Raw genomic sequence first — 15,292 nt, forward strand, 5'->3', positions numbered from 1 at the left:
TCAAAATAAAATTCTTCATGGTTTTAACACTTCAGAGTGCTAAGATTTTCAGCAAAACAACTGTAATTGCGATATATTTTAATGAACTCGTATGTTTGAAGACAATGTGCTAACATATACGCTTTACTTCACAATTTAATTTTCTATACGTCTTTTTTGAAATGTAATGTATTTTGTAAACTAGAACCGGAAATCTGTTGTTTGTTATGTCCAATTTTGGATTTACGCAGTTGAAGGAAAAGCACCGTGGCTGAAAACTTGGAAAAATGGGAAAAGTAGCAGGCGTTAAGACTTTATCCGCGCATCCGCTGGCGAGATAAGGAACCACAGAGATGGATCTGCATGTTTTACCCACGGAGCGGATTTCACGCTGACAATAATGTCGAAGGAGGAAAAAACGCAGATTTTCTCGCAATTCCATTGAAAGTAAATTTACTCATGGAGAGAGGAGCAAGTCGGGAGTCATGAGCACAGGTTTGTGTCGTGGGGGAGCTGTAAAAAAATCTGCTTTGCAAGCGCTTTTTGTGGCAATAAAAGTAAATGTAATGTCCTTTAGTTTATTCGTGATACTTTTTCAGAAAGGAATGGTCAATTTCCACGCTGTAGCAGTCGGTAGCACCACTCTATTTTTATCCAGCCAGAGTTAATTACAGTTTTTCTTAATAACAGCTTCCAAAAAGACATAAAAGTGAACTGTTCCGACCTCAGTTTGAGTGCTTTGTAAAAACTCAGTGAAAAACAGCAGTTTCTTTTTGTTATCTAAATCTCTGTTGCAGCTGGAGGGGGTTAAATCCTTTGTCTCAAAACATCTGTCCTGCTGTTCCTGAAACATGTCGGACTTAATATCAAGCTGCAGCCCAAACCTCTCACGAAAAGCAGCAAACATGTCTCTGGATGAAAGTCTTTTCATTTCATTAGGGGGTTATGATTTTTAAACGTTTTAATAAAGATGCCTGGCGTTGTCTTACACATTCCGTTTTAAAACATGCGAATTCAAAGTTGCTTCCTTTATAAATATGGTTGTGTGTCTTCCAAAGTGTAGTTTATGACTTTACATGCTGTTGTTGCATACGCTGACAGATTCGGCTCATAGATAAAACACCAAGAAACAATAAGATTAAAAGTTGCGTATCCACACTCTCCTCACCAACACCGCCATCCATCGTGGGGTTTTTCTTAAGTTTGGGTGAAGCACTTCGCAAAGTTTACGTTTACTAACATGAAGTGTGCGCCGAATTGAAGGGTGGTTCTCGCTGATCAGAAAAAAAATCAATCACTATTTATTACTAGTTATTAGTGGTTGCAGTCACAGCGAATTAATGTTTTGCGATGTTTTTTGAAGGGAATTTGGTTGGAGCCAGGCTCTCAGCTGCAACCGGAGAGCGGTTTTTGATCGTTGGCCTTTTCCGAAACATCCGCTCGATGACTCGACTTCTCGTGGTGTCGGCCAGCCAACAGTTTGAACCAACAGAGCGGAAAATATAGCCTACAATCCTAATTCAGAGGGTTTAAAAAAAATAATTAATGAATATACTCTTTTTTTCTTTTTTAACCTTTATTTAATCAGATTATTTCCTAATAGAATTAGGAATGCTACGCAAGGATTTGTTTTTTCAGGAATACAAACTGTCAGGAAGAAGAGTAGGAAATGCTCTTGAGTACACAGGTCTATCGACAAATAAGAATCAGCTGTGACTTATTTAAGGACAAATTGGACTAAGAAGAGATAATACAGTAAAAGCCAAGGTTATTATAGTGGACTGATACAACATTAAACAACAACACTGAACATTTTCAAACAGAAATATAAACTGAACTGATAGAGAAATAAATAAAATATTTTAAAAATTATCAGAAAATGCAAACTATGATAAGAAATCTTGTCCAGCCATACCAAATGTGTCAGAAATTAAGCATGTATGAATCAAATAATCTAGATTTGCTGCCACATTCAAACTTTTGATACGTCAGTTCACACTCATAAGTAAATACTTTGTTATAAAGGGGAAGATGGTACAAAATAGATGAAAATTACTCATTTCCTATCTTCGCCCTGTCAGTGACCTTGTGACCTGATCTTGCAGCTGCCTGTGCTTACATTAGAGGAGGCATGGCTTTTGTGTCTGACACTCCCTCTCTTTCTAACACACAGGTGTAAAGAAGCCTCCATTAGCTCCCAAACCTAAACTCCCCGTCACTACCAAACCTTCACCCCCGCCCGTCGCTCCCAAACCGGGACTCATTTCTCAGCCTTTGGCGGTCTCCCAGCCCTCCCCTTCCACTCTGAAGAGGGCAAAACCGGCTGTTGCCCCCAAACCATGCATCCCAAAATCCTCCGCTGCCTCTTCTCCCCAGGTTTCACCCCCACCGCCACCCAAGCCTGCTGAACTGCTTATCCCATCTCAGGAACAGCAGGAGACTTTAGATGATGGCCTCAATCTTCTCAACTCCAAAAACGGGATATTATCCGAGGCTAGCAGACGTGAATCGGATTACATCATTCCCACCTGCTCCTGTGGGCTCCGGGACTGTACACAGTGTCAGCCCCTGGAAAATGGGAGCACATCTGAGGCTGGGGGACATTCACACAAAGAGGTGTTAGAGAATGGCGTTTCCAAAAAGGGCTTTGTGGGGTCAAAGCCACGAAAGGGTGGAGAAAATCAAGAGGAGGGAATACCTGAAGATAAGGGTGAAAGTGTGCAGATTAGCAAAAAGCCCAGGGGTAAACCTCAGAGACAGAAACACCTTGATAGGGGACCGGTAAGCAAGGAGGTACAGAGGACTGAGGAGCAGGAAGTAACTTTAAAAAATCAGGAAAGCCCTGCTGCTGAGCCTGATGTCTCTAAAGTATCGACGGAAGCCCAAAACACACACTTGAAGTCAGCCTGTGATGTCATAGGTGGCATCATTGTCTTCTCAAGCATCGTTCCTCTTGAATCGCCTACAGAGCACTCTGAAAGGAGCAACACTGTCAGCAGAGTGTCTCCTACCCGGTCACACCCTGATCTGCAGGTCCCCGCTGCTCCTAGCAAGCCTCTCCCAGTCCCTCAGCCTCGTAAACTTAAAAAGCCGGCCTTGGTGAGGCAGGATGGTCTGGAGGGTGGTGCTCAGGAGCAGTTTGTGGAGGAGGAGAAACAAAGGACTGAGATGAAGGAAGCTGAGGGGAAACTAGCTGCTCTGTCTCTCAGTACAGAGAGCGAGGAGCTCAAACCGGACCCATGTGATGACGGTTCACCCCCAAAAGACTCAGGTTTAGGAGACGATGAGGCTGACGCGCCTGTCCCGCCTCCTCGGCAAACCTCTCTGTCACCTCATCTCCACAGGTCAGTCCGCATGAACCCCAATCTTAACAAAAACAACTCCCACTCCTTAGACCTGCTCTCACAGCCTGACTCTGTGAGCCACAGTAAAGAGGGCGAGGCGCGCCGGGCAGAGGAAGATGAGGAGGACGGGTACGGCGACTTTGAGCGGTACCCCATCAGTCATAGCCTCCCTAAACAGATCAAACTCAGCTGTCACCCTCCTCTGGCGAATGACAGGAAAGCTTCCTCCGCCGAGGAGGAACAGTCGCCGAGGGCGCCACCAAGAAAACCGCAGAGATACAGCCTACCCGCACCTCCTCCGCCTTCCATCTGCCCTCCTGCACCTCCACATGCTAACACCCCAATGAGGGAGCTGCCCGCTCCTCCTCAGGAGAAAACAAGCTGGCGCTTCACGCGACCCTGCGTGACCTTCTTCAGCCGACAGATACCCACCAGGAGCAGCGTGCCGCCTAAGAGCCGAGCCCCGGTGCTGGGGGGCAAGCAGAGGGCGCAGTCTTTCTCTGCAGCTGACCTGGCAACCCGGGCCAACTCTCCAAAGAGGAGCCTCTCTTTCCGGAAGCTGCTGGAACTCCGGCTGTCAGTGAAGATGCTGCCAAAGCTGCTTGCCAAGGGAGGGCAGTCCCTGGACTGCACCAGCGTCGAGTCAAACCGGGGGAAGAGGAGCCTGGAGAGGCCCAGTAGCTGCATAGGGGAGGCTGATATTTGCGGAGAAGGAATAGAAGGCTCGGCAGAGTATGAGAACGTCCCGCTCTATGAGGAAATCCCGGAGTACATGAATCTGCCGTTTCACAGTGCCAGGCTGGGCTGGCCTCATGACCCAGATGCCGCTGATGCAGACATCTACGAGGTGCAGGATCCATACCACAGATGTCATGAACATGAGTATGAGAGGTACGCTGCTTTATTCATCAATTTTTTCTCAGCTATTTTAAGTTCCAGTTGATAGAAGCAGTTTAAGAGAGAGTCAGGAAGGTGGAGGGAGAAGGAGTCAAGGTGGTGACACAGTTGTTTTTCTGTTTAAGTCTTTATCTCTTGCATACTGATTTTGTTGATAGTCGATCACTGCTGCCAATCTCAGTCTGCATGCTATTTCAAAAGAGATTTTTAATCTCAAGAGTCAGATTTTCCTGGTTGACTGGCTTTTAGGGATCGAACCCAAGCCACTGCAGAGGACTCGGACTCAGTACACACTCTACCAAGTGAGCCTCATGATCGTTTATTTCTGATTCTGGTCATTAGGGGGATTTATTTTAGAAGGATTATAGTAGGTTCATCCTCAGCAGTTTAGCTCTTCTAGCCCTCAGGAGGGCTGGTTTTGATCCTAAAACATGGAGGAAGAAAAGATACTAATTTATCTTGTTATTCCTAATATCTTCGCTGTATATATTCAGATGACAAAAACATGGTTGTTTATAAATGATTAATAACTGAATGATATATACATACATATAGGGTTAGGGTTAAGTTATCTTAAATTATTAACCAATGAAATCAGTACATGCATTGATTTCTTTGGTCAGTAATGTAAGGTCCCAATTGTAATACAAACTGTGTCCTCCTGGATTCATATCTTGGCTGTTAATTAAAATTTACCTGCAGGCTGACGGCAGAACTTTGACATATTTCAACTCAGACTGCTGCCATCATAATATTTTGTTTATATTTTTAAAAACTATCTATATGTATTTTTACTCAATACAGGAATGATTAACAACGCCCACAAAACAGAATTTTCCATAAAATGTAGCAGCTCTGTTAAGCTTTATGTCTGTGACATTTCTTTACTCCTAATTCTTCATCCTGTATTTAGCGGTGACTTGTACAAAAATCATGTTGTGGATACAGATTTTGGTGAAGTTACATACATGACATGTGAAAATGCAACCAGAGAACATAACATCTCATTCGTACTAGGATAGTGAAATTAACATAACATAGAGGAAAATCAGAAGAACTGGGATTTAATATAAATCTTTTTTTTTAAACCGTAGAGATGCTAATAATCGCTGTGTGTGTGATGATGCTTGTGAAAAGTTTCATTCAGACTAGCTCAACCGTTAAGGAGGAGATAGCGTACATAGATACATAGATGTATACATGCATACACTGTCATTATAATAAGATATGTAGAGAAAATGTGCTAAAATACCCTCACATACACCCTGACTTACATGACGAATAATGACGTAGGTAATTACCAGGTGGGTTAACCCCTCTCGGGACCTCCCCAAGGACATGCCCACATGTTTTAGGTCATGAACCTAAAAAATTTCTAAATGTATTTACAGCTTTATAAAAACTTTATCAAGTCTTATCATGTTTGGAAAAAAAATTAGTTGTAATTGTACAAAAGCATACAAAAAATGGTTACACGGTTATATATGATAAAATGTACATTATTGATGGGATATCAATATTTAATTGGAAAATATCAGTGCTGTCAGCTTTAATCTCGTTAAAATGACATTAACGCCATAACCGCATTAACGCGGCAAATCTCCTTTAGTGAGTTAACACGGATCGCCCCGTGCGTGGGGCTCTACGGCGTCAACGCGTTAGCCCTGTGCAGTCCCACCACACGCAGAAGTATGTGGTCTCAGACTACCATTTCTTATTAGTTTTTGATTAACTGTGAAATTATTAGGTTCACAATCACAAAGCAGAAAGTCCTAAGTATTTATCTCTATTGATTAAAATTATTTTTTAATCCTCTTTTTGTCTGTTAGCTCTTTTTTCCTCTCTTTCATCATCTTTCTGAAGTGATACTGCAGAGAAAAGATGTTTTATAGTGTGAGATAAGAAGGGCATCTTTATACCAGGAACAATAGAATGCTTTTCTTTGTCCATATGGGAAAAAAGGACCTGCAAATTGATGTAGGCCGAGCTCTTATTACTGTCCTGTAATACCAGGTGAGTCACGGCTTCATTGCATGAACCGCCAGTGTGCAGCAGGTTGGACAGGTGAAACGAGCGGTTTGTGTTCAAGAGCATGTGAAAGTCAACCTTTGAGGCAGCCAGACATTGAATTTGAATAGAGCATTGATGTGCAGCAGGTCAGCCTGTTTTCCTGTGGGTTATTTTCAGTGGCCAGAGCAGGAAATGTCTGAGAATCGCAGAAACGCCACACAGCTCTCTAGAACAGGGAAAATAAACCTCTAGCAACCACCAGCCTCCTTTCTCCTCCTCTGCCTGCCCGCCCTCGCACCATGTTTAGCCTCTTCTTAACCTCATCACTCCATTTTTCTCCTTTGCTTGCCTGGGAGAAAAAACTGTAGTGAGTTTGTTCTCATCCTGAGTACATGGTAAGTAATTTCACACTCGTGGAAAAGCAGAGTTTGCAAAAAGAGCCACATAAGAGATGTTTTAAAGAGAAGTATTTATGTAATAAGAGGTATAAAAAATGAAAAAGGTAGACAAATATGGGACATGATTTATTGTGGGAAGATTAACAACTAGTGAATAAATTGTGACAAAATGCCTTTAAGCAAGTTTGCAGTTCTGGACAAAACTTTACATGCACTCAGCATGGGTGTAAATGTCATGGTAATTTGGGCTTTTAGTTATTTATTTGAATTGTTCTTTTTCCACAGTGGAATGTTTGTACAGTAAGCATCTTTAATGACTTTAGAAGACAAGAATTAGGTGCACAAGTTTGAATTTAACTTCAGTTTTCTCTAATCAGCTTCTGGCATAATTCTGGTTGGATATTTCACCACTCGTCTTGGTAAATTTAGTAGAGTTTGTTTAAATTGGTTGGTTTCCTGGCACAAACCTGGTTTTTAAGAATATGTAAAAAAATTTCACTATTGTTGAGGTTGAGGCTTTGGGAAAGGCATTAGAGAAGCGTAATGTCAGCCTGGTTTATCCATTCTGAAACCAGTTCCTTTGTGTGTGGGATCGGTGTTCAGGTTTCCATTGTCTGGCTGTTGATCTGAGGTGAACTTAAATAATTTGGAAGTAGTGCTCCTTCTTCATAATTCCATCCAGTGGTGTTTTGCTGTCAGTACCACTGACAGCAAAACACCACCACCATGCTTGACAGCTGGTAAAGTGTTCTTAGGTTTGAAAGCCTCACCTTTATTTGTCCAAACATACTTCTTGGCATTGTGGCCAGTTAGCTTAATCTTTGTCACGTCTGACCATAAAAATTTTCTCCAGAAGGCACTTGGCTTGTCTCTATGGGCAGATGTACATTTTAGTCGATTTTGGAGCAGGAGCTTTTTTCCCAGTTATTACCCTCTTAGTACATGTAAAACTGGCTTCACTGTGGACAGTGATGCTGGTGTTCTATTAGATTTCAGTTTATGGTAGGCTTGAACCTTGATGGTTCCTGGGTTGTTTCTGAACATCCAAATGAATTTCTTCTCGTCTGAGGATGATAGTTTGGGTCTTCTTCCAGACTTCAGCAAAGCGTGGACACATCTGAATGACTTGTCGACTTATGGTCGACTTATTGTATTTTTCTGTCGACCTTAATATTCTATAAGAATGATTAGAGCATGCTATAGGTATTACAGGTACTGCGCTGCAGTGGTTTGTATCATATCTATCTAATAGACTCCAATTTGTTCATGTAAATGGCGATTCCTCTTCACACACTAAAGTTCATTATGGAGTTCCACAGGGTTCAGTGCTAGGACCAATTCTTTTTACATTATACATGCTTCCCTTAGGCTGTATCATCAGAAGCCATAGCATACATTTTCACTGCTATGCAGATGGCACCCAACTCTATCTGTCCATGAAGCCAGATAACACACACCAATTAGTTAAACTGCAGGAATGTCTTAAAGACATAAAGACCTGGATGGCCTCTAATTTTCTGCTTTTAATTTCAGATAAAACTGAGGTTATTGTAGTCATCTCTGAAAATCTTAGAAATATGGTATCTAACCAGATTCTTACTCTGGATGGCATTACCTTGGCCTCCAGTAACACTGTGAGGAACACTGGTGTCATTTTTGACCAGGATATGTCCTTCAATGCACATATTAAACAAATATGTTAGACTGCTTTCTTCCATTTGCATAACATTTCTAAAATTAGAAATATCCTGTCTCAGAGTGACACTGAAAAACTAGTTCATGCATTTGTTTCTTCTAGGCTGGGCTACTGTAATTCATTATTATCAGGATGTCCTAAAAACTCCCTGAAAAGCCTTCAGTTAATTCAAAATGCTGCAGCAAGAGTACTGACAGGGACTAGAAAGAGAGAGCAGATTTCACCTATATTGAATGCTCCCTGTTAATTCCAGAATTGAATTCAAAATCCTCCTCTTCACATACAAGGTCTTAAATAATCAGGCCCCATCTTATCTTAATGACCTTATAGTACCATATCACCCCATTAGAGCACTTCGCTCTCGCACTGCAGGCCTACTTGTTGTTCCTAGAGAATTTAAAAGCAGAATGGGAGGGAGAGCCTTCAGTTTTCAGGCCCCTCTTCTATGGAACCAGCTTCCAGTTTGGATTCGGGAGACAGACACTATGTCTACTTTTAAGATTAAGCTTAAAACGTTCCTTTTTGCTAAAGCATATAGTTAGGGCTGGACCAGGTGACCCTGAATCCTCCCTTAGTTATGCTGCAATAGGCATAGGTTGCTGGGGGATTCCAATGATGCACTGAGTATTTTTCTTCAGTCACCTTTCTTAGTCACTATGTGTTAATAGACCTCTCTGCATTGAATCATACTTGTTATTAATCTCTGGTTCTCTTTCACATCATGTCTTTTATCCTGTCTTCCTTCTCTTTCCCCAACCAGTCGCGGCAGATGGCCGCCCCTCACTGAGCCTGGTTCTGCCGGAGGTTTCTTCCTGTTAAAAAGTACTTTTTCCTTCCCACTGTCGCCAAAGTGCTTGCTCATAGGGGGACGTATGATTGTTGGGTTTTTTTCTGTTTGTATTACTGTAGGGTCTTTATCTTACAATATAAACCGCCTTTACGTGACTGTTGTGATTTGGCACTGTATAAGTAAAATTGAATTGAATTGAACTTGTACTTAAATACTGTTGTTTAAACTCACGATCTCAAAATCTGCAGTTGTTTAGAAATGGCTCGAAGAGACTTTTCCAGCTTGTGTAAATCTACTCCTTCTTATGTTTTCACTGATTTCTTTGGACTTTAAATGAGCTCACTGGTCAATCCAACGAGTCCTGCAAAGAGAAACTACCAGTTGTAGTCAGTCATGGTCACTAACAAGAAGTTGATAGGCTTTGGGCTTGTTAAATTAAAAGGCATATCACGTCATTAACACAACATTCATAACATAAAAGATTAACTTCAAAACCAAAAATACTTTGTTGGCCACATGGAGCACCTTCTTTGTCTCAGTGTTTCCCATTCATTGTCTATGAAAGCAGCTGTGCAGTGCATTCCTGTGGGGTTGTGCTGCATTTTGAATGATGCAAGGTTAAATTTTCCCACTCCTCATTTGCATAAAGTTGAGATCTAGGCTTTTTTATGCAAAAAAGAAATCTTCTACATAATGCCTCTCGGGCCCTTTTCTGTCTTTTTGTCTTTTAGAACATCTTTTCCTTTACTTTCCTCTTCCATAAAAGTCCAGCTTCACTCCCTGTGAGGCTGTGGCAGATTCCTCTCACCTCACTTTGATTTATTAATTTAAGTTATAATCTAAGTTAAAGTTTAAGGAAATCCACTTAGCTTTCTTGTTCTACTCCACTAGTTTCTGTGTAACTGTGATCTCTATTTTCTTCTCATAAGCGAGCAGCCCTACTATGTTGGTTTTGTTTTTGAAATTCAGTTTCGACATCCTACGTGAGACTTTCATCCAGTCATGTGCAGAACAGCATTTGCACAGCTGATTGAGGCTAAAAATGATGCAAAGCAAATCTCAGGCAAGATAACCCCTAGATTGCTTTTAGGGTGTCATTAGCCTTGATAACTTATAAACTTCATATGATTTTAAAGGAAAAATCAGGATGAACTGATTATCATCTGTGAATAAATTGTGTTAATTGGTAAAACTCTCAACAATCTAGCTAGGCATATATATATTAAAAAAAAAAAAAAAAAAAAAAAAAAAAAACCATAATACAGGGGTCCCAGAATTGAGCCCTGTGGGATACCACAGGACAAAGTAATTAGATAAGTCTCCAACAGAGGCAATGAGCCTTTAATCTAAGCCTTTTATCCAGGCCTTGTGCCTGTTTCCTCTGTTCATACAGGAGATCATGTCAGGACACCTTTGCTAACTCTGAGGTAGACTGTTGTGAAAGTGGTCTTCTAAACAATTAAGATGTGCTCTGCGTCTTAATTCTGTCTGGTATGCAGAGCAGTCCGCCGGGTGTTTGTGTGTCAGAGAGGAAAAAAGAGGGAGCGAGTGAATCTGTAGTGTTTCCCAGGCATCCGAGCCTGTTAAGTTTATGTAAGTAGCCCCGGGCTGTAAACAAGTGGCGCTCTGTGCCTGACCAAGTATGCTGGAGCGCTCGACTACAGAGAAAGCATAAGGGAGAGAAAAGCAGACAAAGAAGGAGGTAGAGTCAGTGGGAATTGAAATTTAGGTAACAGAGACACATAAGAAAAGCAAGGAAGTGGGCAGAGTGGGCTATTCGTGGTGGGAGTGAAGGGAGATCACCATTTATTTCCATACCCCACACCCCAACATCCGCAAGACTTTGCACAAAGATTAGGGTAGGAACTGACAGCAGGACACGGAGGATGAGACAAAATCAGGACGCTTTAAACCCTTCTGTTCTGAAGTCTCAGACAGGTTAATTCTACAACAGAGACTGCAAGAGCCAGATCAAAACATTAGCAGCACAAACACATGTTGCTGCTTGTACTAACCTGGCACACAGCGCTGTTTGTGGGAATACCCGAGCCAGCATGTTGTTTCATTGGTAGCCGTAGGGCTGATAAAAGTGCAATGAGGAGAAAGACAGGTCTCAAAAGTATAATCACTTTTCAAATGCACATTATGTACAGCTGGGTGTTATAGAGGTAGGTCTGGGCAATTAATCAGTTCTAGTTTTGGCCAAAATGACTAAATGGGAGTCTTAAGATAAAGTGAACTCTCCAGGTTTTATAGTTGGGATCTTAGAACAAGTATTAGTCAGTTCTCGTCATCACCAGATACCCCACGATACAATATTATCAAAATACCTCACTCATAATACAATATTATTGCAATTTTCAACATTTTGCAATATGTGGAGTATTCCAATAATGTATCTTATAATTTATCACCATTTTCTAACTGAAAGTTATGTCCTCAAACTTTGTCACTATCTGTTTTATCCAATAAGATAAAGATGTCTCACTTCTGTTATTTTTTTGTTGCAAAATGAGTTTGTCAATCAAAAGGTTTTAGTGACCAATACTGTCACTAAAACCTGCTATATGAAGGAGTCAGTCTGCAATTTAGTGGGGTCAAGTTGGTAATTACATGCAATCTTTTTCTGATAATACATCAATTAATTGTGATAAATCATTGAAAATCACATATCTGTTGCTGTGTACATAGCCAGAAATTCACATTTAACTATTACATTTATACTCAGTAACCTTCTGGTTCTATAGAAATATAACTAAAAAACAGCCAGCTGGCAGCCAGTTGAGTCAAGTCTGTTTGCAGAAAGGTTGCCTCTTATCAGGCGACATGTACAATTGTGAGTGTGCAACATGCTCAAAGCTCTGGGCAACCCATTTAATCACTACAAGTTGCAATCAGTTGCATAATGTAAAAAAAACAAAACAAAACACTACAATCACCAGGTAGCCACCTTTTTTTGTAGATGCAAGGAGGTTGCTGTCCAATTTATGCTTGCTCTGATTCAGGAGGTAGCTTTGTCAAGCTAAGTGTGTCCAGTTTTATATGTTTTTGTTTAGTTGATTTAATATGAGTTTGCTCAGTGTGATCTCAGGATGGTGGTGCAGGAGTGGTGGTATTTTAATTTTTTAAATAAAATATTCATATTTGGTGTCCCTGTATTAGTACAACATCACAATACTACGCTGTATCAACTATGAACTAGTCCGATTTTGGGATTGTGCAACAGTTGGCTGTCAACTTTGTTTCTCTGTTGCTTGCAGACGAGCATTTGCCTTTGCAAGATTGGATTTGCATTAAAAACATCCTAGTAAGGGGCCTAAAACTCCTTACTATATGACCATGTGTCTCCCACCACCTGCTCCACCTCTTTTTTTCATTTGAATTACAGTACATTTAAAGTCTAAGAAAGTCAACTGAAAAAACCCCCAATTTTTACCAGTAATGCATATTTTTGGTAAATAATCAAGATTAAAACAAAAACTAGTCTCTCACATAGCTCCCAGTGGTTTGGTCCATTGCCCATGTGTGTGGCTCTCTTATTTACTTCTCCCACACAGTAATATCACACTTGTTGTAATGAGACAATTTTTCATTAGCTCTGTTATCCTTGTTACCAAATCTTATGCGCCAGTGCAGCCACATCTTACAAAACATGGAGGCAGATTTGTGCAGTTTTCCAAGAGCTGTTGAGTTCTCTAAAGGAAGAACTCAACCAGCTCCTTTTACTGGATATAAGGAAAGGAGCTTCAGTGCTTCCTTTATTACCTCCTTATCAGAGGATACACTGCGCCTTACTTTATGATGCTGAATATTTGTGCAACCAAACAACCAACCTAGCAAACAAGTGGCACCGATGATGGTTAAAACTACTGATGCATTTTATACCGTAATCTGTCAATATGCAAATATGGATGAACTCTGAATGTAATGCTGCTTCATTAAAAAACTTCTTCTTATGCAGTTGTTTTCTTATATTAAGTGTTCTATAAATAAAATAAATTAGCAGTATTAAAATGATCAAAGTGCAGTGGGATTTATTGTGGTGTATTAGTGTGTCTGTGAAGGTCTTTGACCTAGAGCAGACCTCCAGACCTAGTAGTTGGTTGTTTTATTCTTTTGTTTATGGACACATTTATTCTTGTCCGCTCACTGAGCTCCGGGGATTTTCATATCCTACCTAACCGCTGTCTGCATGACTACCCAACATATTGTCTAATTGTATTCATCAATATTTTCCGTTATACCAAACCTCTGAAGAAGCTTCAGTCTTGACTCACATACTTCTATGAGTAAATATGTGTGTTAAATTTGTCTAGGCCCCCTTATTGCACAAGGCTTCCTTAATCTTTATTTATCCAGGGAGGGTTTTTCTGAACTCACACACCGCTCTGTAGCCCTGCCCTGCTTCCCTTTCACAGATTTAAACATTCCCTGTTAAGAAAGGCTAAATTAATCTCTGTCTGTCTGTGTTTGGGTGAACAGCGGCTGCCTCATCCAGGACGTCCACTCTGAGGAGGAGGAGATCCACAGCTCAGATGACGAGGACAACAGCTCCACCTCTAGCAAGGAGCACATGGACGAGGCAGACAGACAGGTATAATAATGAAACTCTGTCTGTAACATCAGGGGAATTCAGCCAATAAAATGACTCAATGTGAGCAATAAAGTAATTAGGGTTGAATTTAAACTGAAACTACTCCCAGTACCTGATGACTGATCATTTCCATGCATGTTATTCTGATGCCACAATCCATAAACATTTATTATATTTACTTACCATCATGCCTCATGCTTTCACCAGTGTAATTATTATAATGAACATCCAGTCAAACATCTTGGTTCTCAAATTTTTCCAGCAGAGTGTCTTTGCAGCTATGAAGGCTCTAAACACTTATTTTCAGCCATTTGTTTTTCTTCTCTTGCTTCTGTATGACGTTAAAGAAAGTGGATATGCTTAATCTGGTCATATTTATGAGGAGTAGCCAATCAGAAGAAATGTGGGGTAAATGGTGAGGGCCTCAAAAGCTTGTTTCAGACAGAGGATGAACTTAGGAACTGTGTCACAGCTCAGTAATAGAGAAAGGAGGGTGATTATAAAATATTAGTCATGCAAAGCTACTGTAGTAGATTCCAGGAAATGAAATATAGTAATAAATATGGAGTTTGAAAGTAGTGTAAGAGGTCCCATTTAAATGTCTATAGCCTGGTTATGTCTAAATCATAATATTGAGATCAGGATTAATCATTAACTCACAGATTAATCATTTTTTAAATCTGTTGACCCAAATGAATAAATGAATATGAATGTGATAGGAAAGCACAAAGGTCCACTCAGGAGTTAAGTCCAAGTTAAAGCCTTGTTTATACTTTCGCCTCCGAGTGACATAAATGTCATCTTTAGAGGGTGAGCGTCTGTGTGCCTGCTTGTTTTTATGACCACGTGGACTCGTCTGGAGAACTTACATTACAGTGCACCAGCTATGACTGCACCCCAGGAGGCGGACTTGGAGCAGATTTTCAGGGAAGCATAACAGGAATCACTACTCGGCTGTTGGTCGCTAGCTGACCATGTCTATAACGAAATATAGTGAATGCAGTCCTAATGCAGTTATTCAAGGAGAGGGTGAAGCTACCGTGACTTACAGACTATATATAAAAGATGTTACTGTACAACGTCACCTATTAGTCACCTGTTGTAGTTTAAAGTGGACAGGAGTCACTATATGTATTGGGAAACAAAAAAAACATCTTCACGTTACAAAAAAAATACAATCCACGATCTGCACTGTAACTTGGAGATTATTTTCTCCTTCACTTACAGTTGGACTTCATTTTTCCTCAATTCTATTATGACTTTATCTACTCAGTAAGATAATGTTTCCAACAAGTGTGGCATCTCTTCCTCAGAGGCTTTGGTTTTTGGGGTTTTTTTTCCTACGTTGAATACATCAATCTGTTTTCCCTGTGGAAATCATGATGGATATCAGGAGTCCTGATCGTGGTTCGCTAAGAAAGTGTTTGTTCTGTGATGCGCATGTTGTAAACTGTTAGGTTGTAAACTGTTTGGATGTGCCTTGGAGGAGATAGACAATTTTATTGCATAAAATAAAAATAATAAAAAATAATGCTGATCGCTACCGTGGACATCTGCTCTACGAGCTGATCGCACCGCTTGGTC

General features: G+C 40.7%; 1 protein-coding gene across 1 annotated transcript in view; it reads left to right on the top strand.

Moving 5' to 3' along the window:
* The first annotated feature begins 189 nt into the window (after window positions 1-189).
* fgd6 (FYVE, RhoGEF and PH domain containing 6) overlaps window positions 190-15,292 on the top strand; it is a 30,564-nt gene continuing 15,461 nt past the window's right edge. The window contains exons 1-3 of the mRNA XM_013273113.3: window positions 190-474; window positions 2,153-4,214; window positions 13,597-13,708. Of these exons, the coding sequence (XP_013128567.1) occupies window positions 465-474; window positions 2,153-4,214; window positions 13,597-13,708 (2,184 nt within the window). The 5' untranslated portion in view covers window positions 190-464. The remainder of the gene's footprint in view (window positions 475-2,152; window positions 4,215-13,596; window positions 13,709-15,292) is intronic.

The sequence above is a fragment of the Oreochromis niloticus genome, linkage group LG17 (genome assembly GCF_001858045.2).
Source record: "Oreochromis niloticus isolate F11D_XX linkage group LG17, O_niloticus_UMD_NMBU, whole genome shotgun sequence".
Classification (NCBI taxonomy): domain Eukaryota; kingdom Metazoa; phylum Chordata; class Actinopteri; order Cichliformes; family Cichlidae; genus Oreochromis; species Oreochromis niloticus.